General features: G+C 38.9%; 2 protein-coding genes across 4 annotated transcripts in view; one reads left to right on the forward strand and one right to left on the reverse strand.

Moving 5' to 3' along the window:
• The window catches only part of NDE1 (nudE neurodevelopment protein 1), a 337,987-nt gene that overhangs the window by 292,534 nt on the left and 18,710 nt on the right, over positions 1–26,743 (forward strand). The window lies entirely within an intron of this gene.
• On the reverse strand, positions 1,558–26,700 carry MARF1 (meiosis regulator and mRNA stability factor 1). 3 transcript variants are annotated; one of them, XM_082065027.1, is made up of 27 exons: positions 26,601–26,700; positions 25,158–25,365; positions 22,928–23,596; positions 21,450–21,624; positions 20,343–20,569; positions 19,297–19,414; positions 18,408–18,580; positions 17,191–17,619; positions 16,490–16,659; positions 16,226–16,387; positions 15,345–15,534; positions 14,492–14,670; positions 13,460–13,540; positions 12,876–13,112; positions 12,014–12,133; positions 11,494–11,669; positions 11,059–11,279; positions 10,209–10,351; positions 9,463–9,596; positions 8,758–8,960; positions 8,048–8,275; positions 7,022–7,252; positions 6,703–6,915; positions 5,900–5,960; positions 5,672–5,809; positions 4,496–4,594; positions 1,558–3,977 (listed from the first exon to the last, which is right to left on the reverse strand). In XM_082065027.1, the coding sequence occupies exons 2-27, from the start codon at positions 25,302–25,304 to the stop codon at positions 3,745–3,747; spliced, it is 5,157 nt and encodes a 1,718-aa protein (XP_081921153.1). In that variant the 5' UTR covers positions 25,305–25,365; positions 26,601–26,700; the 3' UTR covers positions 1,558–3,744. The 3 variants fall into 3 exon arrangements, with proteins under 3 accessions (XP_081921153.1, XP_081921152.1, XP_081921151.1); XM_082065026.1 differs by having other exon boundaries at positions 1,558–3,929; positions 4,496–4,666; XM_082065025.1 differs by having other exon boundaries at positions 4,496–4,666.

Consider the following 26,743-nt stretch of genomic DNA (forward strand, 5'->3'; position numbering starts at 1 on the left):
TGGAACATCTCAAAAAAGCCTGAAAACTGATCTGTCCTAGAGAAGCCTTTTCTGCTCTACAGAAAAGGCTCAAAAATAATACCTTCAAGTGGCATCTCAAATCTCTCGTAGAATGGCATTCTCTGTCAATCTGCTTTCTGTAGCATACGTATAGCACTACTAACCATTTTAATAGTCAGATAAATTAAGATGTTTTCTAATTTTCTCCATCTGCACAATATTAAACAGTCCCTGCAAGAGGGAATAAGTTAAAAGTAACACATGCTGGAAGAGTAGAGATACTGTATCTCATCCTCTGAGCAAATACCAGCCCAATTGTGGGAAAATACCCAAAAGATCTCTAGATATCTCCCTCGTTCCATAGCACTGAACACATTCCAAGTGTCAAAGACAAAACTTTTTTCTTAAATTATGTTTAACAGAAATAAGAGTTAAACCACAGTTCGCCATGCAATTACACTCTGTGCTGTTACATTATGGCAGAAAATAAGCCATATTAATTTTAGGGAGGGGAAAAAAGTTATTCCCATCATGACTTTTAGAAACTTCTTAGTAATTTAAACAGATAACATAAAATGAGAATGAAAGAAGTGGGAGCTTTTGCAGATATCAGAAAACACAACTCACCTTTTGAAGGTGCTCACATACCAGGTGGTAGGAGGGATTTTACTCACACATACTTAGAACATTCACAACTACTTAAAGAATGAAATTAGAACAGTGATTATACCATTTGTTGTGTCACAATGTTGTAGCAGGTTTTTAAACATTGCCTGCCCTGCCTTTTAAAAAGTGGTATTTATTACACTATTTATGGAGAGTTTCCTGCTAATGAACACCCCTCACCTGCAGCAGGCCTGACAGCGGCTCCAGCAGACTGTTCGCTTCAGTTCCATCAAGGAAGAAAATGGAATTAAGAACACCAAAAGAAAAAGATAGTGAGGAGCATCTCATCCAGCTCTTTACTTTTGTCCACAAAGCTGCAAGTTGACAGAACAGACCAATTTAGTTGCAGATTTTTTTTAAATTATTTTGTTATATTCTGAAGTTTAAAGCACCCCAGTGAAGTTGTGAATTAACTTGCTTGTCAGACTCATTGCTTCTGAATAGTAACACTGTTCAGCTGGAAAACAAGGCAGTTGTAACCCCAAAGTGACTTGTTAACTTCATGGCACAGTAACACTCCGTGTGACCATCATTCACATGAATTCTAACACTCCAAAGTGAGACAAGCTCACTTGGAACACCTCCCCTCCACCTCTTGCATTTACACTCCTTGCTCCAGGCTGATAAATATTAGTTTCCTTCTAAAATAAACATTATGTTGCCTGAAGAGCAGCAAGAGATGCTGAGTACATCCACCAACAGCTGAATCAATAAAATTGGGAAAACCTTCCTTCTCCAGAATAGCAGGTTGTGGACTAAGTGTTTCTTTTGTCTTCACCAAACCCCACATTCCAGCTCTCTTCTCTGTCTGGATAATTACATTTAACACAACACAGCGAATTAAGGATTCTAGGACAGGGTTTTTTTCAGGTCTCCAGACAAGGACAAGGGTTATGCTTGCTTGAAAATTTTATTGACACAACTGTTTGGTCCCAACACACAAAACAGCAATTGAGCCACAAAAGAAAGTGTCCAAACAAAGTAGACAGCTAAGAAAAGTCTTTTTTCTCCTCCGTCCCACGCGAAGAAAAAGTGCATCAATTGAGGGCTTCAGTGACATTTCTTTTTAAACAGACATGAACCTGAAGTAGTACATTTAATTGTTAAATTAAAGAATTTCATGGTTGTAATGCTTTTAAATCTGTAAGTCACATCATTCATTTAACCCTTTGGATAAAAAAATATATTGCGATTCCATTAGCTATTTTGTTACACTATGAACACAACTTCTCAAAAGTATTATCCTATTACTTCCAAACAGCAATTTCGTCAGAATCACACGCGAATCCAGAAAAGATCACTGACCTCCATAAATGGTGTAACCACCACACTCAGACAAATACAATATTTTCCTTTGAAGCAAAAACCTGGTTTTCTTTAGGACACCAGATGACTTGTAGCTGCATCTCATGAAAATAGAATTTCAGGTTGTCTTCTGAAACAGATCTAGACTGATCAGTGTTAACCTTATCAAACTTAAGGTAAAACGAGATGTTCTCGCATTCGACTCATTAGAAGCATTCCAAGAAAGCTCACTTCTAATTTTCTCCTTCTAGAGCTGTGTGTCTGTAGTTTCACTAAGGACTGAAAATACTGTGCCACAGTGCTCAGAAAAACTTCCAAGTGTTTCTCTGCATCCCCAATGGCTATAAGTTCACTACTGGTAATACTTGCCTAAGTTTAAAAGATTTTATAACAAAATCTGACCTGTAAAATCCTGTCTATAGCCATTATTCTGTGGTATTTCCTGCTGCTGGCTGAGAAATTAGAGCCCATATTCCATCTCTTGTGTATTACAATAGAATCCACCTAAAAATATTCAGTTGGCCAGTGGAAAACCTCTAGTCTAGGTTCTTTCAGTACTACAAGCAATTTATTTGCTGCCTGGCAAATACAACCCATTGTAAATGCCATGGTTACCCAGAATGGGTATAATTACTCACACACTGGACATTTCTGCTAACTAGAGTTAATTAAGGTCATCCACCGGCTTATCCTCTCTTCCAAAGCCAACACAAGGTACCACACATAGAAGAAAACTTCCAACACTAGGAGTAAGTTTTAAAATAAAAACAGACACAGTTAAAAGACAGCACAAAGAATAAGCTTCCCATTTACTGAACGTGCTTAAAAATAGAAAACAAGGTTAAGCAGAACAACCTTAGCATTTCCACATGTAGTTAGAACTTGCCTTACAGGTGGAAATAGCATCCATACCTTCTGTCAGAAAACATTTTACTAAGACCTGCTCTGTTATCTGTAATTTATGCATTAAATGCATATTTCAGAAATATCAGAATCTTCCTAATTTCATTTCTAGACACAATAAAATGTGTGTGTCTGTATCTTAAACTCACGACACCAAGACAGTCTTTTCCTTAACCAAATCCATACCAGACTGGAACCAAATATAAAAGGGAAGCTTAAAGCATCAAGGTCCTAGAAAGCTCCTAAATGGAACTGAAAGCTACAGAAAACATTTAAAACAAGTTTTAGGAAAAAAAAAAACCACCAAACTTCTACAGACATCTTTAGCCTAAAGAATTTCCAGTGCAGTTACAAGTCATCTGAAAGGTCAGAGAACAAGTTTCTCCTCTGGAGGACAATCAGCTCCCTCACTCTTGACATTTCAGGTCAGCGACTTAAAATTTCTCAACAGGCTTTTGAAAGACAGATCATGCATTTTATTAATACTGTCTGAAACAATACCAGTAAGCAACAGCCTATAGAATATAATATGCTACGTGTATGATTACACCACCAACAATGCTTAAAGAAAATAAAATCTGTTTCGTTTTAGTCGAATTAATATTTTGCTTTTACTGAACACACATTCATGAAAAACTGTAAAATTTAATAATAATTTAACGAATGCCAGAATTGTTTTTTTTCAAAATAATAGAAAAAGTCTGCTCTGCTAACAGCTGTGTTCAGTGTAAAAAGAACAAAATCTTCACAGAATACATTAAATACAAATTAATTCTTCTAGGCCTTTCATTAAAATACGTAAGGGCTAGCAAATAGCTTCATTTTGTGCAGAGTCCATAGGTATCTGTCTTTCACACTAAAAAGAAAGAGTTAAAGCTTGGTTACAGGTGCAAGTGAGAAGTTTGCTGCCAATTTCACCTTGTTTTTGTGTTGTTTTTTGGCTGGGCTGTCCATCGCTTCCTTGCTGGGTTGGGTTTCGGAGGACTGGCAGGGAGGCACCGACGTGTTCTCTGTGCTGGGAGATCCCACGGAACCAGAGGCCAATTTTTCTTGACCTGGGGGAACAATTTGTTGTTTTTCTTCTTCTGTTAAAATCATTATCTCTAAAATAAAGAAGAAAGCTCAATTTATTGATGCTCTTGAAAAAGAAAATGACATTTCTCTGCTAATAAGGCAATAAAGTATTTAAAAAGAACATGTCAGCCTGATTTAAACCAAATGGTGTGTCATGTTCACACCTGTGCAGCCAATGGGATGTTTGCTTCTGGCTCTGTATCATGTACTCTTTAGAAGGTTTAATTTAATTATCACATTAAGTCTCTCAACACTCAGAAGAGCACCATGAAACTACTGTGGTGAAAAGGTTGCCACAGGTTGGCAAAATGCAGTTTTAATGGTAGACAAGGTCCTTCTAAAAGTCACCCCAAGGAAGTGCAGCAGGGTACTTACAGTCAGTACTTTTACAGAAGCCACCTGCATTTCCAACACAACCCAATGTGCAATATGTATGCATATGTCTTTAAATGGAACTCTACATAATCAACCATTTGTTTGATGCCTTTACTTTCCAAATGGTCTGAATTATCCATAAGTAATATAACATAGGCCAGCAAAGTCTTACCAGCAAGAGGTGCCGGGCGTTCCTCAAACTGGATGAGGTCTGCGGACTCCAGAACCACGGGGTCGGGGCGCAGTTGTGGGGACGGGAGGCAGGAAGGAACTGGCTCACACAAGAGGTCAATGGGAGATGTGTTTGTGAGGCAAAGAAGTTCTTGCTCAGTTTGATTAGAAACTACAAAGATAAGGGAACATCTTTCAAAGTATCTGTAAGTATGGAGGTATCGCTATTGCAGAGCTGCTAAATGTGAATCTGCAGATGCAGTGCTGAGGATCCAAGATCTACGCTGTACTTGAAATACTAATATCAAACTGAATTAATGCTAACTACCCTCAGATTCATTAAGAGTTACTTGGCTGGATCAAGAGCATCTAACTGATTACAATACAGCAGACAAAGCAACAGTACGTTCAACCTCTTTCTTGCCTGAGTAAATACACCTCATGGTAAAATCTGGGATTTGCCAAACTTGTGTAATAGAACAAGGGCTGAGGAAACAAAACCTCAAGGAACAGTCTAACATAGAAGTTACCAGACAACTCCCCTGCAGACACACCAATATCCTATCAACTCTGTACCACCACCTCACACAATTACAGGTGAAAATTCAGCTGAAAGTTTCAAAATAAAGTGATCGCCCGTATGAAAAGGGACAAGCCTAAACTTCTGAAATAACTCAAGAAACATTCCACAAGTTCTCCAACTCGCAGGTAATAAAAAATTGCAGAGCACAGCAAGAGATGAACTATAAGGCCACCATTTCCCACTTAATTTTTTTTCTTGACATAGACTTAGACCAACCAGACTGTCATTATTACTTGCAAATAATAATACGAAAGTCAACCTAACACCATCACAAAAAATAAGCACTATATTATCATCAGAACACTGGAGACATTCTTAACAGAAGCAGCTACTGACCATCTTTTCTCTTTAGCTTCATGCTTATAGACCTAAATTTCCACTAAAATCCATGAGAAACAGTACTCTGGCAGCTGAGGACAAAAGGTACTGTTGTCCTTCTCCTAAAGTCTATAGTTCCAACAGCTTTCAAGCCATAAAGCATTTCTACAGAAAGTCAGATGGACTAACTCACACAGCTTTCCCTGTGCTGCCTCAGTTACTCTGCTTATTTCCCCTAAGATAACTGACTTCTTATAAAAATCAATTTTGTGTTACCATTGCTAGGTGTTCCTAGATTTAATTCCATTGATGAAGTGGATCCTGGGGTCTCCATATGTCCATTATTGTCAGCAAGTTGATTTCCATGATCATCCACATGATCAACAGGGGGAAAACTAGGTGAGCTAAAACGAGCTACAAAAAGGCAAGTTTGTTTGGTTACTCAAGTTACCTCTCAAAAGAAAAAAGGAAAGAAAGATACTGCTTAAAATGGAAACAGCTTACTTTTCATATCATTCTTCAGTACCACAATTCTCTTATGGCCATGTCCTTTAATCCAGACCACCTATAGAATAAAAAGCAGAATTTATTAAACATTGATACATACTAACCTCAAAGCCTAAAGCAGCTTATTCACTGCCTTGCTCTGACTGAATCATGCTGCTAATTTGTGCTACACTGCCCAAGTAAAAGTTTTGTCTCAAAATAATTTATGCCAAAGGCAAACTATAGGGCTAGAAAGTATACTAGCTATATATTAACAAAGCTATATGTTTAAACATTGAGCTGCAAAAATCCATTTTGTTACTCTCCAGAAGATTAATTTACTTAAAGCTTATAGCCATGAACTGGGTCACAAAATTACCCCAGAGCACTTAGCATGTGTGGATGACAAGATGCCACAGCAAAATTCCTTTGTGTGGTGTGGCACTTCTGACAAGGTCTCACAACTCTTCAGTCCTACACCTAATAATTCAACCTGATCAAATGAGGCTTCAGTACTGTACAGTCATGCATTCAAACCAGAAATCAATTATCTCACTTGATAACAACGCCAAAGATTTTTGCAGCCTCACCAGGAACAGTTCTTAAGCAAAATTTGACCCAAACATGTGAAAAAGTAAGTATTTTCTTGGTCTTATTACACAATCCAGATTTTTCAGAAGCTATTAAAAATACAACTAGTATAAGCCTCCTTGGAGAAGGACAGTAATTCACAGCAATTAAAACAAAAACTGCAGTTGTGTGACTATTTTTAATACATGCAGAAATCTCAGTATAATTGTGCAAACCAGAATTCTTCATACCTGTGGAATTGCTCCCAAGAGCTCTTCTAAATTGTTGCATCCATACGCTTTAGGCTGCAGCACTTCTCCCGTGTATTTGCTATATGCTACTGGGAACTCATGAAGAAAAATCTGCTGATAATGGTAAGTGTGAAGCAAAGACCTTACATTCTTTGCAAACATATAGAGATTTGTAAGCTTCACATACTCTTCTGCTGCACCATTGGTAAAAACCTGTTAGAACAAAAAAAGAAAGAATTAAAGTGCATACATTCATATCCTCTAGTCACAATGTTTGTTCTAAGTATGAAACACCAGAAAGGAAAAGGAGCTGCTGTACCTCAACCAAGTAAGGCAGGCTCTTCAGGAGTTCAGTTAAGGTCATAAATCCATATTCACAGGGGTTAAGCGAAGCGCTATGGGCTGTTTCATAGTGCTGTCGCAGCTGTTCCACAGAGAGGAAGGACGTTCCGTCCCAGGACATCAACAACACCAGCAACTGGGCAGTCAGGGTCCGCAGAGACTTTCTATTGATCAGCTGAATTTGCTTGCCAGACTCTGTGTCAACAACCTGGAAAAATGAATTGGGAACAAAATTAGGGACAGCAAAGAGATTAATTTATAAGTAATTTGTGCAGCTGGGATTTGTTTGAGTGAAGCTGTATCTGACATTACACACCAGCATCTGATACTCCCCAAGCCAAAAGCACAGAGGATAAAGCAGCTTATTACATGGAAAAATTTACTTTAAATATCCAAAAGCTGTGTAGCAGTTTCTGTCCATGTGGTAGACATGATTATACTCTTTGTTCCAAGCCAGCTGGACCTGACTGAGCTCCACCCTGAGCTCCAGCTGCTGCATTAACAGAACTGGAGCAACTAAATCAGCATATGTCCAAGTTTGTGTAGATGTAACCTGTCTTTTCCACTGACATAAAACCATCCATGCATTTACATTCAGAGTCAAAGCCTCAAACCGCGGATCAAATAATTCCGGAATATAAAACACTGGAAGACTGATAACTACTACGGTTATCAGGAAATGATTGCTTTTACACAGTCAGGTGGGAAAAAAGTCACAATTTGTATTCTTAAAAGTATTAGAGTACAATCTTTTACTTGTTACTTGCTAAACAAGCGTGAGTTTTCCCAGATACAGTGGAAGGTTACAAAAGAGCAAGAACACCATCATAGGAATATAGAAGCTACATTTAAAAATCTCTTTGGAATTCCTTCTCCGCCTCCAACTTATTGAAATACTGTTTCTAGAACACAGTATTAAGCACACTAAACCCTGTCATTTGAAGCAGGAAATTCCTTAACACAACACTGCATACTTTTTAGAGGGATAAAGATAAAAGATTACCTTTACGACATGGCAAAGCTTTTGCATTAAAGCTGGAACCGAGCTGACATCGTAGTCGTGAAGCCGCAGGGTGTACCCAAAGGTTTTGCTGTACTCGCTCAGTACATCAGCCATCATCAGGCTGTTGTCCTTCTGAGAACGCAGTAGCTTCACAAACTGGGCAGCGACTGCTTTCACTTGTTCCACCTCTGTTAGTGTGAGAATTTTCTCCTCCCCACATTCCAATACCTACAAAACAGAAATGACACTTTGTTCAAGTGATTTACATAGTCTGGATGAAAAAAGTGTCCTCTGCAACTAAAATTCAGCACTTGTAGGCAATTGCTATGTAGCAGAGCTCAGCTACCTCAAAAGATAGCTGCATTGTAAGCAAAACTAGGTAATTTCTGAAATAAAACAAAATAGGCAATTATAGTTATTAACCTTTACTAAAACAAGTTTAATACAACTTTAATAAAGCTTAGCTCTGGTTTTGATGCACAGACTTATGTAAATGTAATCCAATTGAGAAAGTTGTAATTTGTTAACAAGCTCAGCCTCAACATGTTACAAACCTTGGACCATTTTACCAAAATAGCTATATCAAAGACTTTCTTAAATACAGCTGGTTAACATTACAGGTGCACAGTTTAACTGGTACAACAGTTAACGAAACACTTGTGCAGATCTCCGAAAAATGCTTTAGTACAGCTTAAGATTTCGGAACTTACAAGTAAGACATCTGGTATGGCTTCAAAGAGTTCAAGTAGTTTTGTAAACCCATAGTAAGCAAGTTTGCACTGACGACCAAAGTGGTGGTGATAGGAAGGAATAAATTTATTGAAGGGCATTCGAAAATGGGGTTGATGGCGCAGTAAGTCTACCACCTCTTTCGAAAATTGTTTGGTTCTTTCTATTTCTTCTTGTGTACGTTCTAAAATTAAAAAACAAGGCAAAAGTGATGTACCAAGGCGCTTATAAAAGGCAACAGAACATGAAAATCAATCACTGTATTTTCTTTAACTTATCACACCAAGTCAGTATTTCCTTCTGCCACTGAAGACTTTTACTATGCTTACATGTTTAAAGTCCAAAATAATCAGGTGATGAGCACTTAAGATATTAAATAGCCAAATCTGTTCATATTTTTGCTATGTAGCAACAACCCACTCGAAGCATTCCACAGAAAACTCAACTGCATGTAGAAGCAGCAGCATTATTTTAGCTGCTCTGCCACCTGCTTTCCTGTCTGTTCCATTACAACTGCTCCTAGAATGACCAATTCTTTACTCACTAGACATTTGTAACTTGGTTATGAAGGTAGAAACACAATTATAAAAAAAATCCAAGTCACTCCCATATACTTTAGTTAGTAGAGTTTAAAAATAGTTAAAAACCAAATTCTTCAGCAACACTAAGAAAAGTACAGGACATACCTCTTTTGGGAATACAAATTACCATTTCATTGTCTTGCTGTGACAAACAGATGGTTGTATCTGGAATTTCTGATATAATATCAGCCAGTTCACAGACTCCATACTCAGTAACATCCCAGTCCTTCGAGAAACACCTGGAAGTTTCAGAACATTGTATCATATGAGTACTAATGCATGCTGTGTAGGGAAAAAAGAGTAAATTGAGAATAAGCCTCAAATACTAAGTAAACAGAGCCCGTAATTCTTGGCTCTTTTTAAGAGAGATAACCTGCTTTTTAGCATGTTAGAACAGAATGTTCTTCCTGGCGACAGCGAGACAGATACTGCTCCTCCTTACTTCAGCTGGATCCAGCAATGGCACAGAAGTAGTGAAAGCATCTGTTGGCAATCAGTCTATTTTATATTCACCTCTAAAGAAAGCCTAACACTAAATTTTTCCTTTATTTGTCATGTTAATGTGTCATGATCTGATTGCTTAAATCCAACCTTGCAGCTCTGGCTTCAGATAGAACAAATGAAATCCATTAACCCATTTCAAACTCTAACAGTGTTAAACTCAGTACTAAAGGAAGCAATAAAAGTCTGGCAGAGAGCTTTTAATTTTTGTTTTGATTAGAAGTTTGAACTTCCACATCATAGACACTAGAGTTGCCGCAGTTTGGTGCCGACTCCTCTTGCACCAGGTTTTAAACCCACCAGCATTAGATGTGCCCTGCACAACTGTTCTTGTTTCATTAAGAACTCACCAGTGATAAGCCTGTAAGAATTCCCTCACAATCACTTGCTTGCTAGCCTGGGATTTGAGAAGCTTCAGTAAGTCTTGCGTAAAGCGCTTCACTTGAGCTCTGTGTGTCAGAGTCAACAAGCGTTTGGAACCCATACCAAGAATCTGAAAGAAAATTATATCTGATTACTCACATCTAGCACCTCACTAAACTCTTCTACAAGATACTTAGAAGCTAGATCTAGTATAGCAAGGCTAGAATTGAAGGATATAATAGAAAGAGCGTTTGGAAAGGCAGCCTCATGAGCCATATGCTTCCTGTGCTAAGGCATCTATCATGAAGAAATTAAGATATGCTTCCTCCATTAGCGCTATTGCAACTGTTGCACATTTGTATTGGTTATTTTAAAATTCTACGATCAGTTGGTGTTCAAAGTACTGAACTAACATGACCATGGTGTTTCTTTTTTGTACCTTAAGGCCATATGACTATTTCACACAGAAATCCGTCAAGACGCAGGTTCACTGAGGAGCACTCAATTTGCTGTGTTTTTATGATAAACAGCACAATTAAAGCCTTTTACCCAAACACCAGCCAAAGGCTTTATTCCACAGGCTTGGATTAAATGAAGAGTTAATTCCCCCAGAAGTTGTTTTGGAAGGGTGAGGACAATAATGACAACAAAGCAAACACCATCTCAAAAAAAAAAGAAAACCACCCACAATTACACTCTAGCATTCACTTAACCACCTATTTCAAGGTAAACCAGGCAATTGCATAGGAGCTATTAGACAAATCCACCCAGTAATTCAGGTAGTTGAACATAAAAGTACAATTCCCCAAATTGAAAAGAAGAGAGCCAAAAACTCACTTGCAATACATGAGGCACTGCTTCCAGTAGCTCCATTAATTTAGAATATCCATAGTCGGACACTCGGCATTGTTTGGCAAAGTGATGATGGTACGTAGGGATGAATTTACTGACAGGTATGACACAGGACGGTTGGCTTTTAAGTAAATCTATCACTTCTCTACTGAACTGAATAAGTTGTGGGTTACCTACAGGGCTCTTAGAACGTAGAAGCCACGGATCTACAAAAAGAAAATTATTAAACCTATATTCTTCCACTAAACACTGCACACTATATGGCACTGGTTAGAGCACAGGTGAAAAAACTGTATATTCAAGCTAAAAGTTTCTCTTTATAAAAATTTTTACAGTTATGCAAGATGTTGACTTTATGCTACTCCCAATTTTAGCAGAAAGATAATATCTGAGAAAATATTTTAAAATAGAAATATTTACCTGTAGTAGGGGGTGGTGGTTTGTTATGGATCCATTTAATCACTTTAATGCCATTTTGGGCAGTGGCAATGTTAACTCCAGGAACACAGGTAATGAGATGTTCTAAGGGAACACCACCCTGGCCTTCTGGCACCATTTCAAGATCATTGAACTCTGACATATAACAATCAGGAAAACTTCAGAAAGAAAAAAAAAAGCTTCCATTATACGCTAAAATACCACTACAGCATTTGTCCTAAAAATAGCATTTTTTGAGACACCTCCTGAACAAAAGGCTTCAACAGCTTACTAGAGCTTACATTAGAGAAATCTTCATAAAAATGCATATTTTAAATAAGCATCTATTTTGCTCAACAAGGATTCAAAAAGGAATCATTTCATAAGGCACTTATTTTCTGTAAAAAAATACAACCTTACATAAGAGCTGGAGTTTTTATACAACAGGTAGTTTCAGAGCACTACAACAGCCAACAATAACCTACCAGCCCTTAAGATAAATACCTAAATTAAACTACCTTACCTTAGTAAAGGCACAGTACCCTCGTGTGTCTGTAGAAGACTGTGAACTTGGGGAGCAAACGTCTTCAGAGACAAAACCACAAAAGGAATTCTGTAGGAATCTGGATCAAACTCGTGTTCACTGTAAAAACAAGAGGTTGAAGTTGATACGCTCGTTCCACACGTCGCTGTAGCGCAGCATGTCTGTGCTCACATACGCACCCAGAGAAAACATCCTACTATACGCTCACAATACATTGCTAGCAGCTGACAATACCACTACATAGTCACAAGGAACTTCCATCTTCTTCAGAAAAATTAACAGAGCTACAAGAAATTTTCCATGAGACGTGCAACATTTAGAAGACCATACTTTCAGTATCATTAGATCAAAGTTTTCAAATTCAACTTTAGCAGCACAGATCAGACAGTTCACAGTGAACACCTAATAACTGCTTTAGCAGCACAACCTGGCTGCTATTGAACAAAACAAAAACTTAATCTCTTCAGGAGATCTTCAACCCAGCATAAATGCAGCTGGAAGACAAAGAAATATCAGTTGCAGCTACAGTTACATAATAAAATTCAAGCCAATAGAAACCTCTACCATGTATAACCTTCCTGTAGAACCAGGGGAAGGCAGTGTACCTTTCTGCTTACTGGTGTTTAATCTTGCTAGAAAACAATCTCACCTGAACAGACTGATCCATAAGAACTGCCTAGAAAATTCACTGTGCCACCTTGCTATTTTCTGTCTGACTTACTCTTGTAAACATAGAAACAGTGACTAGCACACACTAAGTGAACATACATGCCTTAACATTAAGTGTTAAATACTGTTCAAATATTTTGCATGGTTTTATAGTATTTTATACACAGCTTACATAAAGTCTTTATTCAGGCAATGCTGCTTACAAACAGGCTCGTGATATTCCAACTCCTCAAATATGATAGGACTACAGTTTGCGGATGAACCATCGTGCGACTGGGACGAGCCCAGAGGGCTCTGCCGGGCTTGGCTGCTGGGCAAGAGACAAACGAGCCGCCCACTGCCTTGGTCCCGGATTGCCACCGTGTCCGTCAGTTTGTACAAGTCTGATACAATTAACTTGCGGCCAAATCTAAAAGAAAAAAGATAAAAATAAATGCACTTTGTAAACCAAATTAGAGAATGCAGTAATCTGCATTTTTTTAAAGAAATGGGAATATGCTAGAAACTACGTAAATTGTTAAGGTAACTAATCTATTCATCCCAATGCAGAAAAGTAAATACTGGAAATAAAACCCTCTAAGGCAGGCCAGCATTACAGCCATTGCCTCTGGATAGATAATATACTGCAACATCTGACAAAAAAAACTAACCCCACAACACTCCATTCTGCTGCCTTCTATAAATCACTGTAAACAATCACACAAGATCAGCTTCTCTTTAGAAGTACTAGAGAAAAAAAAAAAACTGAGAACTTACTTTTTTTCATAGATTTCTGTGAATTTGAACACAGGAAGACAACAAGCAGGCGCATCCTGCAGAATGGACATAGCTTCTGAGCTATAAAAGAAATGTTGTAACATTGATTAAATGACACTGGTTTGTAAAATCAGTGAGATATTTACAGATGCACTTCCATAAGCTATAAATTTAACAGGACAAATTACATTCCCTTTCATCCCAGTGCTACAACAGTTGACACTTCAGATTGGGGAGTGCAAGCAGTAACATTCCAGCTAATATATCTAGGTACCGTCTCTGAAGGAACGGCATCTTTCATAGGGGGTAGTAAGATTTTGAGCATCTATAAAATGCAGTATTAAAGCTGCAGCATTGGAAGTTATCAGCTTGGACTTTACATCAAGAACTTTGAACAGGCATAAAATAATAGGCAAGAATGAAATCAAGTTGTAAATTATACAACGGCAAGTAATACGTAATTGTAGAACACCCTGCACTCCAAGCACTGTTTTCACTGGAGCTTTCCGTGAAAAAGTGTTGACAACTTCTTTCCTAATGCTCTTTTTCAACATGGAAAAATTGAAACGGGAAATACTTGTACTCTCACTAGCATCAGCACTCTACTTCTACCATCCTCCATGTAGAAAATCAAAGAGATCAAAGCAACACCAACAGCATTGAAACTGTTTCCCATCCTCAAACAGATAATTCATGTGCGCTTTTTCAGAGGAAAGAATAAAGATGTCAAGTGTAATCTCAACTCAGCTTCACAAACTAAGTTCTTGAGGTCTATCAGTATTACAAAAAAGTAGCAGCAGAACTATTAAATGCTACTAAACAGAGAACAAGTCTCTTCAGATGTAACTTAAAATATAAGCAGCATAAAAACATTTAACTGAAAACTAGCCTAGTTGTACTGAGCACATTCATCAGATCATAAGACAGATTGTATTTTATTTCCCTGTCAATTCTTTGCTCAGTATTTTAAATTACCTCTCAACTACTAAATACATGCTATAACAATTAGGAAGATGCCAAAGTGCTTATTACCTAAGGAGAGAGAGTGATTTACTAGCAGTTCCTGTTGCTAATGACACCTGGATCCTTTTACTGCCGATTTTGTATCTGTGAAGGCTGTTGACGGCACTGATTGCTTCTTGCAGGTTTTCCATCTGAACTGAAGCCTTCAACTGGTAGTCTGTATGAGGACTGAGCTCTACAGTTTTTACCTGAAAAGAAGAAAATACTTTACACATTTATCACAAAACATTAGCCAAAAGCAAGCCAAAACAAGAGTATCACAGTCTTATTTTGGCATAGAGCCGAATATAACACAAAACGGAACAGAGTAGGATGAATCGTGGCCAACAAGACACTGCAAACAAGAACCGAGTGCAACGAGCCTTAGCCAAGGCAAGACCATGATATTTCTTTAACACAGGCATCATCTTCCCATGTAGGAGATTATTCTAGAAACAAGTCATCTGCAGATCAGACAGAACCAGGACTGCTGCAGAAATGACCCTGCCTTGTTTTTTCCTGATTCGCACTCCATGTTTGTTTCAAAACAAACTCTGTTTTTACTGTGATCAAGTTGACACTGGGAATACAGCTTTACAGCTTTAAAAGGTCATGCAGTTAAACCTTAAGATCCATTTACTAAGAATTTTATGTACGTAACTTCAGAATAGCAGATCTATAAAGACCACATGCAAATTAAGAACCTAGGGCAAGAGATGGTCTTTTTAAAAGAAAAAAGACCCATAATACCTCCTTTCAACAAAGTTTAAGTCATCTTTGGGTAGCTTTCCATTCCTACTCAAAGCTAGACCACAAAGTTGTCCACAAACACATAAGCAGGAAGTACTTAAACCAGATTTAATAAAGGTATTTTAGCCTTTACCTTGCCATATCTTGAGAAAATTTCTTGTAAATTTTGCTGCAACTCTTTTCTGGACAATCTGTAATCTATATTGCCGATCTGAATGTCTGCACCATTTGCAAAAGGATCAGGGCAGTCTGCACCACTGGTATGATTTACTATGTTAAACGTGAGTGGAGATGATCTATTTGAGAGGTTTGGAGACATACTCCTGGGTACAATAAAAACATTTATGAGCTAAAGTAGCATTGCACAGTTCTGATACATACATGTCAAAATTAATGAGAAAATAAACACATCAAGCGCATAAACATGGCACTTTGAAAGTATTTTCCTAGTACATATGTGCATGGGCAAAACAAATTTCACCATGAGCAATACATCATAACATGACAAATATTTCTTATGAAAAGAAAGGAAATACTTCATATTATGTTCCAAAGTCACTGAATTTATTAATATATTTGGCATCAAGTCTTCTATCTTAGCAACATATTTAAAAAGTCAAACTCATTCATATGAACTTAATAATTTGGAAAGGCCAGATATTTAAGTCTATGATAATTTGATAGGCCTGGATATATTTGTACTGAGAATGTCAAAGGCACTGAAATTAGGAGGAGCAAGACATCTATAATGCCTCTGAAGATTTTTCAGAAGCTCTAAAGACAAAGTCTGCAGGAAACAACTGTCACACAACAAGTTTCTGAAAATGAGTTCACTCCATCTTATATTTACATCCACTTAGTTGTCATGCAGCACCACCACGTTTTCCATGTGCCTCCACATAAACCAGTGTATTAGTCACATGCTCAGGGCACACACTCCATATGCAGCTGTCAATAAATAACATACATTGGTGAAGTCTCGCTTCACCTCCCCAATAAGACACAGACACTTACCGCGATGACCAGCAACTCTGAGACGCAAGCAAAGGACTGAGTTGTCTTGAGGCTGTCAGCTTACTGAAAGCTGAGGGATAGCTGACCTGAAACACGGCTTCATCTTTCTCTTTTCTATCTACAGGGGAATTGGTACTGCTCCTGGAAGCAGACATCTCTTTTCTATTCACAAATATACATAAGAAAAAAGAAAACACATTATGTCGCAGAATTCACGTGAAAAAAATAAACGTAGCTAACAATGATGTCTATTTTTAAACATACTTCTGACTGCTTTTACAGGATGATTCTCCCATTCCAATTTTTTTGATTGCCAGAGACACAGGAATTGCTGCATTAGAGTTACTCTGAGGAGAAGGAATTTGTTCTCTTAAGTGTTCTTGCTGGTTTTCAGTATTTCTGCTGATGGTCTTTGATTCAATGTGGCACAGCTCCTATATGAAACAGAAGAAAGGTCAGCATAAAAACATCAGGCATTCCTTGCAAGAGGCTTTGTGATAGAAACCAGATAACTGACAAATTTTTCTGTAATAGCATTTTAATTGGCACTTCATAACTAGGAATATTTAATTTTCTGTAACTGAAAAAAGTAAACTTTCTACTAGCTAAAATATTTTTGCTGTATTGTAGATCTACTCTGGTCTTCCTTAAACCCAGCACAAGTGGATCAGTCTAGATGTTATACTTGTCACCAATAGGAAAATCAAAACTAGCCTGGGATTCAAGACTCTGTAAGTACCAGCAGTATTTCCAACTGAGGAAAAAGGTAGCAAGGAGGGGGAAAACCCACCCACAAATTCATTGTCTGTTTTCCAAGCAGATGAATACAGCTCTCCTTTGGAAGTGTCGCTATACATTAGTTCTTCATTAACCAGGACTGACAAGTGAAAGATAAAGCTGTAACAGAAGCAATCCTCAAAACATGAGGAAAAGCAAGAACACTAAACAAGGTAGAACAACAATACCTGTAAACTTTTAACATTTGTGGGTTTGCTGATAGGAATCTGGAATCCTCTCCCGGCAGAGCCTTTGGTACCACAAGACTGATCACTTGAGTCTTTGTTGAACAGGCACAGCTTTGTGTTCTTGTTAATTTTTTTGGGAGACTTCACCTTTTCACTTCCCACAACATTGGAGCTTTTTGTTTCATTAATTTCTTTGTTTTTGGGAGTAAAAGACACTATGATCCTGTTACCAAAAACATCTTCATTTTCCATTCGCTTGCGAGCCCGTTCAGCACTTTCTTGATTTAAAAAGCGGAGGATTGCACTGCTTCCAGAAATGCTCAGCACCTTCCCTCCACAGTTGTCCGACAAACGCCTGAGTCTGTTACTGACGCTTTTGCTGTCTCTGTTCGTTGGCAGATTATAAACATATAATAGTGTATGGCATGCCTGTTTAAAGGGAGTAAGATTAATTTGATTATTTCAGAATACTCTCTTGTTCAAAACCAGTATTTTTACACTGATTCTGGTGACACATGATTCTCTGCATCCCCCCCACCCCAAAGTAATTGTTTTTGCAGTGTTCAGTTTGTTTGGAAAACTCATACCAAGGTAGGTCCTTACATTATATTGGAGATGGAAGTTTGAAGTTAGAAGAGACTACAGACTCCATTGAGTCTTCCACTGATCAATGGATCAATACCTGATCACTTCTCCAGATAAGAAAGCACCACTGTTTGCAACCTGAGAATTCTATATATTCAACACACATAACTTTCTGAATTATTTGTCTGTTATTTCAAAAGTAAAGTATATGAGTGCTGTGCAAAGACACACTAATTCCAGAAAGAAACATCAGGAATACAAAATCCAAGCAAACTGTCAACAGTCACTCAAAACTGTTAAGAATGCATCGCAGAGATGTCTTAGTGCATAACTAAGTTCTTACCCTAACTTTCTGCCAGTGAAAGGCATGTAAGATACATTATCTGATAAAATAGTGATAAGAATGTGACCTTGCTACCTGTTTCTTTTTATTATTTCCTTCTTTCAGTCTTAAAGCAGAAAGCATACGTTCATATGGTAGTAACAGAATTACAGACAATGGTCAGACATGCAGCAGACATGCCCCACCACAAAAAACACATGCACTTCAGCCTGCTCTCCCCCTAAATTAGGGGAAAAAAAGGCGGTTGACACTTTGAAATGCCTGTTGCATTAAGAATTAAAAATCTTACCGGCATTTTCAGTGGTAACCTTGGTGGCAAGTCTGAAATAAATTCTTCAAAGCAAACAAGCTCATGAGCATGATGTAAGAGTGCTTCTGAAGCTTGGTTTTTATGTACCAAAATTATACGAAAACCATGTCGATGTCTCAGGTCACTGAGTTCCAAAGCAAAGTTTACATCCGCTGAAAGAAAAAGAAAAATAGAACGAACAAGGAAACACATGAAAAAGCTAAATAAAATCTGATTAAACAAACAAAACCCCAGATCTCACTGAACAAGTTCTATTTATCACTGAACATTTCCAATGAAAAAGCACCAACAGCTACAAGACTGTGCACTCAACATCATTTAAATCAACAGGTAGCACTCAGTCTTCATTTAAAAGCAACTTCTAGCAATTCCTCAGCAAGGTATGTACCTGCACGGCACACTACTGTAACAGCCATTTCTTCAGCTTTAGGGGGAAACCCAAGGCAACACACATCAATTCAACAGCTGAGTGTCTGGCATGTGTAACTGGATAGTATGCTGCTACAACGTAAAAACCAAATCAAATCCACTTTGCTCAAAGCATTCAGAAAGATTCCCATAAGGAGGATTCAATGTTTTACTTTATTAGCTCCTGCTGAAGCCATTTGACTTCATACACATTTCTACACATACCTACTGACCCTCAACAAGACATCAGATTCCAACGCTGACTTAACTAAGCCAAGTTCTCATCTTACTGTCCCTGCTTTTCCCTTGCTGCCACTGACATCATTAAGAATTTTTGAGCAACTCTGTTAAAGCTGATTCCAAACACAACCCTTGGAAAGCAGAACAGCAGCACATGCAAAAGTGCTATTGAAGAAAGGAACCGAATTCTGTGCTGTAGACAAGCCCCACAAACACTCACTTGACACCAGAACCACGGTGGCAGGTGCGGTGTGTGTGTCAGCAAATCTCCTCAGGCTCTGTCGGAGTTTGTCATCAGCAGCGTTCTTTGCCGTAGCATTGATGTGTGCAACAGTCACCTGTGGAAATACAAAGATACACTCTAACGAAAAGCTTGAATGTGAACTACACTTGCTTAAATTCAATTTTTTAAAACATTAACATAAAAACAAGCTTTCACACAGACCTTTTATTTAAATAAATTAACTCACATATGGATTAAATATAACATGTACGAATCCCAAACTGTTCTGATGAGCAACTAACTTCAACCCTGCCAACTTCAACTTCAGCCATGTCTTACAGATAACTTCTGTGTTCTGGGTTACAGATCACAATTTACACACTTTGCTTTCCCTAAGAGTATATGCTGCTACCTTAAAAACATTCCATAAACCCTCACTGGAAATAGAGGGGCGACAAGTAATGCAAACGCTCACTACAAATTTGTTTCACCTTACGTAAGCAGATAAACTGTCAACCTGTTATCATATCTGCAATTTAGGGGGCAGGAAGTGAATTTCTGACTTAGAAACCTGCACAAAAAATGCCAAGAAGCAGAAGGTATTGATGAAAAATATGTAGTGATAAAGGTGCCCCAATCAATATCACTAATTTACAAGTGTACTCACTAATCAGCAGAGTATCCACTAATAAAATAAGTTCACAGAACCACAGTTCTTTTAAATTAATGGTTTAGACACAGATTTGAAGGTTACGACTAGAAATACGACTGCCACTTATTATTGGATGAAATAAAAATCCCCTGTGAACACTAAAACTTAGGCTAAACCAGTAATCTACATATAATGGAATGCAGTTTCGGTTTTAAACATATCACACCAGGAAATTTCAGCATTAACAACCCCAGCCATAAATGAATTACAAGCTCACACACCAGAGCACACAGAAGCTAAGACACAGCTTTATTGAACAGGAATTACCACTGGCACACTCAGAACACACATGTTCTCAAGCAAGAACACCACATAGACGCTGGTTTGATACCTGGCAGTTGTTTAGCTCCTGAATAACTTCTTTATTTTCTTTACTGATGTCACACACGCAGATGAATTCCGCCTCTCTGTGACCTTTAAAAAACTTCTCACGAATCCTCTGTACAACTGCTATGGCTGAACGGCCCGTGGGAACGGAACAGTTTTCAATATCCCAGAAGACTCCAATGGGGGGCAAGTTTTCCAGGACTTGGCCTGTCATTGCAACTTCAGGAGACCCTGAACAGGTTTAACAAGTCAAGTGAAACATGAAAGCTGTTCAAATTTACAGTGCACATTAGATAAAATATAAACCAAAGTAGATGAGATAACCATTATAGTGACAGTGAATATAAAAAAATTACTGGAGTACAGAACAAACAAAGGTATTCTGCACTTCAGGAGAGTGAGGTTGAGAGTTTTTGCTGTTACAGACTAAGAAGTACAAATAAAGCTTTCAGCATTTCAGCACTCAGAATATCTGTTTTATTTTGAATCAACATTATACACCCATTTCATCCCCACAAAATGACTGGAAAAGAAACCATCGCAGGTCAAAAGCCATCACAGGTCAAAAGCAAACTAAGAATTAAAGTCGAAGTGTGTTAACCTCCATACTAACTATGATTTTGTAATTGAAGCAATACTAACACTGCAAAAAGACCATGTAATCCGCACAGTATTCTCCTCTCAAGAACACTGAAAAAAGCTATATTGTAATTATAACTATTACAACTTTATTGCATATGAAGTGACAATAGAAACTACAGACTAAGAAAATGCTTTCCAAATATGACTGAAGATAATTTCTTTATACACCAGCAGAACAAAATAGCTTCTATGTCCTTAGGATTTATTTTCTAGCTCCTAAAATGGTAAAAATCAGAATAGTAAAAAAAAGCTCTACACAAACAATACAGTAAGTTAACTAGGTAGTCCAGGAAAGGTAAATTCAAGTTATGACTTTGCAAAACAGATACAAGTTATTCCTTTACTGTTTAGTGTTTTATGACCTCATAGAAACTTCCAGAGAATAGTGCAATTTAAGAAGACATTTGATGTGCAACAGTATTTACTGAGAACGCCCACTAAGTGCAAGTTCCAAACAGATGCCATTTACCATATTTCTGCGGTGATTTGCCAAGGCTGCTCGCCAGTAGCAAACTCTTCTCGGTCGCTGCTCCTTTGGTTCCACAGCCGTTACATATGGGGATAGGGACAGGCGCAGTCTGGGCACTTGGAGGAGGAATATTTGGCCAGATTTTAGCAGCATCAACAAGGCTGTTTCTGGTTGGCTGTTGGGACAATTTTTCAAAATACACATTTATTTAGTATACAAATTTAACACATACTATTCTACACCAGAAACGCTCAGTTTCCCTTCCACAACAAATGCAAGGTCAGATGTAGTCTACAAGTTAATTAACAGTATCACTGGAGCAAGAAAGCTTCTATCCTAGAATCTTTCCTACCATACTTAGCTCTAGGTTCCCAAATACAAGGGAAGACTCTGTTCAAATCTGCCATCAAGACATGCCATCTTTAAGAATCACTAATATGTATTCTGAAAAAAAAAAAAAAAAAGTGACCCAGCATAGGAAATCAGCACAATTAAGAGCACAAGGCTGAATCACCTTCCTCCCCACAAAAACAGTGGTCATAATTCCAAATATACTGAATTCACAATTTAGTTTATTGGAATTAAGACATTTCACTTTTATATTGGAAACTCAAATTTGGAAGCTTAAGTAACGCATCTTGCAAAGTTGAGTACATTATTTCCCTTGAATTTCCTATTAAAATTCAAGCACAGTTCTATTCAGTTCTAAAATCTACCAAATTGGTATTGAAATATAAATTACAAATTTGAGAAGGCTGAACTAAAAGCAGAACAAAATCATAATATCCTTATAGCATCAGACATTTCACCTGACTTACGAAAGGATCTTTACTGATCAGCTGCCCAAGTATTGTTAGCCTTTTTCCAGAGTCACTACGATTGAACACTTTAAGTGGAGTTGTAAAGAGAACTGTCTTTCAAACCTAGACAAAATTCTGCTTGAGTACATTACAGATCCCTGTAAGCTAAACAGTGCAACAGAGTCTTTTCTCTTCCTATTGAACTATTGCTGTCTACAACTACCTGAGAGGCTGGAGCATTGAGGGGGTTCATCTCTTCTCCCAAGTAGCAAGTGATAGGACAAGAGGAAATGGCCTCAAGTTGCACCAGGGGAGGTTTAGATTGGATATTAGGAAAAAATTCTTCCCAAAAAGGGCTGTCAGGCATTGGAACAGGCTGCCCAGGGCAGTGGTGGAGTCACCATCCCTGGAGGGGTTTAAACGGTGTTTAGACAAGGTTCTCAGGGACATGGGGTAGTGCTAGAGTTAGGTTACGGTTGGACTCAATGATCCTGAGGGTCTCTTCCAACTAAAATGATTCTAAGAATGTTACCTCTGAAAAGAAATCACCCTCAAAATGGATATCTGATACATTTGGACCAACTAGCAGGACACAAGCTGGTGTTTTGTCCAAGCAACATTATTTTAACATTCACCACATACGACACCTAATGAAGGAGAAAGGTGATGTGTACAAACCTTGCTCAAGCAGTCACTGCAGTAGTGAGAGCCCTTCAAGCAAACCGAAGGTGCCATGTTTAGGTGCAAAGGGTTGGCGCACACGTGTGACGGCAGCTCCGACTGTGCAACGTGCTCATCCAAGTGGCCCGTAGCCCCACTCGTGAATTCAGAACATGGGAAATAGCCAGAAGATGCGCAGCTCTGAAGGGCGGGGAACTGATGCAGCTTGTGCACGTTACCATGGCAGGACTGGAAATGGAGTTTTCCACAACAGGGCAGATGTTGACAGGAGGACACACTGTTTTCTAAGCACATGCCAGGGAATTCGCTCACAACACCTGCCAAATTGCTTCTAGCCGGAGGGTTCTTCAGTGAAGACACAGACTGATAAGCAAATCCTGACCCCACTTGACAAGTAATCGTCCCAGTGCTTTTTGAGTCTAGTATCGTGCCAGGGTGAACCAAATTACCACCACCACCACCACAGTGCAGCTGTGGAGCACAAGGAGAGTCAGAGCCATGAGCACAGCAGCTTACTTTTGGGCCAGGTGAAAGCTGAACTTGCTGTTGCTGAAGGGGATGAACATCGGGAAGCGGCACTGCGGGAAACAGTTTAGAGCCAGCATTATGAGGAGATGAAGCATCCTTCAATTCCACAGGAGCCTGCTTGTTCTCCATGTAATCCTTCTGGAAAATGAAAGCTCAGTTACATTCAGATACAAGAATAAACCAACAATTTTGTATTATAATAAAGTATTATCTTTGTCACTACTATTACCTCACTGTCTGAACATGTAAAATATTAAAAGAAACATGCCAGTTATGTGTGTGCCAGCCTGAGGTACATTGGTATCAGTGGATTTTGGAAGCAACAAAACCAAAAAGCTCTAAACCAAACAGCAATAGGTCTGTAAAACAGAATTTGAAAAGCAGAAAACTGTTAAACTAAGGCTGAGAGATAATCTGCATTTGCAAAGCAAAAATATTTATTTTAGGAGCAAACATAGATGGATTAAAAGTAAAGTAAAAAACCCCACAGCCTATAGGTACATAAGTAATCATCTTTTACTTTTAATAAAGACTTTAAAGTTGTATTAAAGTTTTAGAAGTAATACATTAGAAGACTAAAACTTTAAGACTCTATATCAAGAAGGTAAACTAACAGAAGACAGAGAAGACTAAGTTTTCACAACAACTGTGTAAGTGCTTTTTGCCTACTCTTATTTAAGGTATCAAGATGTGCAGACAAAGAAAATCCTATCTAGAAACAGAGGTTTTTTAAATGGTAGCAGTCAAAACTAAGCAAGAAGCACCAGCACAGTCAAGGTCAGCAGAGCCAACCTGCATACAACCCACCACTGCAGAGCTTTAGGCTAGTACTTTGGAACAACTTTCACTTTCCAAATTGAATTTAATGCATTTCCTACTACCCAGTAATGAATAATTGATCAGTCAAGCTCAAAAGCATTCCTTTCTACCCCATCTCATGAAATGAAGATTTACTCTGTCAAAAGCCTGTCTGGAACTGGTTTATATGTTGTTTAATTCCAGAATTTATGGCTGCTCCCTATTAACACCTGACACCAGCAACACAACAGGACACATGCTTGTCTGTTTCCCCCAGGTCCTTTACCAAAAGTCAGACCAAACATGCATGAATGAGTGTTACTTGACAACTGGAGCTTGCTTGCTCAAGCAAGTCATTGTGCTGTGCTATTCCTTCTATTCCTTTGCATTTTGCATCTTAAATGTACAGAATCATACACAGTTACAGAACAGGAACATTTGAAGAAATGGAAACAAGGAAAAACTAGACATTCGTGAAGAACAGTAGCCACAACTGCTCTAACTAGCATTTAATAATAATAATTCAGAATAGGCTAAATTTGCCTCTAAACTAAATTGATAAGATCTGGAAGAGTAAAGGCTACACTTCCCTACTCCACTCCTCAGCAATAACTTCACAGAGCTTTCAAGCAGCTGCCTTATACACTTCTTAAGCAGTCAGTTGTATTATTGCAAACAGCTGTAGTGAGTAAAGCTTCCCTGCTTTCACCAACAAGGCTTAGAGCACTGCAAACAACTAAAGACCTTGAATTCCCATGTAGATTTTTGTACTTCACACTGCAAGTGCCACCTCCTCATTCTTCCCTCTCCACCTGCCCCTTTACCCAGCAGTAACAGTGCACATCATTACAGCACTCTGTACCAGGACGAAAACTATGCTTTCAGTAAAGCAACAAATTACCGTTTTCGCACTACAAGGCAAAGACTTTTCAGCAGCAGAGAAGCAATTAGAAAGTTTCCATAGCCATGGTTTAGCATCATTCTCTTCTCGCTGAAGCCATCTGAACGATCTATTGCAGAGGTTCTCTGTCCTGTTTCCTTCCATCATACAGCCAAACAAAAAGGTTCAACATTCTTTCATTCCCCCTTCCTTTCATTCTTCCCACCTGCTAAAGAGAAAAATTAAAAAAAAAAAGAAAAGCACATTTTAAGTAACTTTTAAGGTAAGGTAAAAATCCACAGTGGTGTTACAAATTCCACTACTGCTAGATCACTGAACCTGCATTATTTATGTTAAACTTAATTATGCATCTGGGACACAGCCTTGACTATTCCTGTTTAGTACAGAATACTCCCCATGACCTGCAGCACAGGTGAGGCAGTCCAAGCAAAACACTGTTTAAGTCTAAGTCACCAGCTACAGAATTCCAGAAATGCATTGCTGCTGACATGAAATAACTCCCTGAGACTTTCAGTGCATTGTCCTGGAAACAGAAGCCAGGAGGTAGATTTTTCAAGAACTGCTCATCAGTAAATACAAAACAGGTGCAACTGAACTCAGCTGAAAGAATAAAACTGCATATTCATTGCTGTTCCATTGGCTAACAAAACTACATACACTTATACTAACTACACAACATCTAGTATTTAAACAGAGCTCTAAATTATCAACATGATTTATAAATACTTATACTAATTCTCAAGCCGCTGCCCCACAGGACACCACATCAACTTCACTTTACAGAAGGACAAAGAAGCCAAGTGACTTGTTTCAGGCCCAGCCACACTCTACTGGAAAAATTACAATTTGCAATAAAGTCTTCTCACCCTCCAACTATGCACCACATTCATTAGACTGCGCTCCTTCAGGAGTTTTTTGCACTTAATGTTAAATGTCATAACTAGGGGAGGCATTACATGACACTGAATTTTCCCCAGAATTATTTTTAAGCAATACTTTGCCTTTTTAAAGAAGATATGTTTAGTCACACAAACCCAAAGTACCCCAAAATAATGCGCATAAAATATAAAGTTAATCAAGTTCTACTCCTCTAGAGTATGTCGCTTTTAAAAACGTCTGGTAACGTCAACTCCTTCAGGAATTAAAACACTAACTGAAAAAGACTAACAGTCCCCTTCACTACCGACGTCCGCGCGTTGCCCTCTGCGGCTCCCGAGCGCTCCCAGCCCGGCCTGCCCGCGGGGCCCGGGCCGCCCCCCGCCCCGAACCGCCCGCGGGGCCGCCCCGCCCGGGCCCGGCTGTGCCGCGAGAGGAGCGGGCCCGGCCCGGGCCGCGCCGCCAGCCAGGGCCTCCCCGCTGCCGCAGGGCGCCAGAGGCAACCCCGGGCCGGCGGGAGACAGCAGGCCCGGCTCTACTCGGCCCCGATCCCGTCCGCCCTCTCACCTGAGCCGCCCCCGGCGCCGCCGCCCCTCACATGCCGCCACGGCCCCTCACACCCCTTTGTTGTCCTCCCTCCTCCCTCTCTGCTCCTTCTGCCGTCAAGCGACACCGAACGCCGGAAACCAGCGCGGCTGCCGCAAAGGCGG

The sequence above is a fragment of the Streptopelia decaocto genome, assembly GCF_964273445.1.
Source record: "Streptopelia decaocto genome assembly, chromosome: 13".
NCBI classification, from domain to species: domain Eukaryota; kingdom Metazoa; phylum Chordata; class Aves; order Columbiformes; family Columbidae; genus Streptopelia; species Streptopelia decaocto.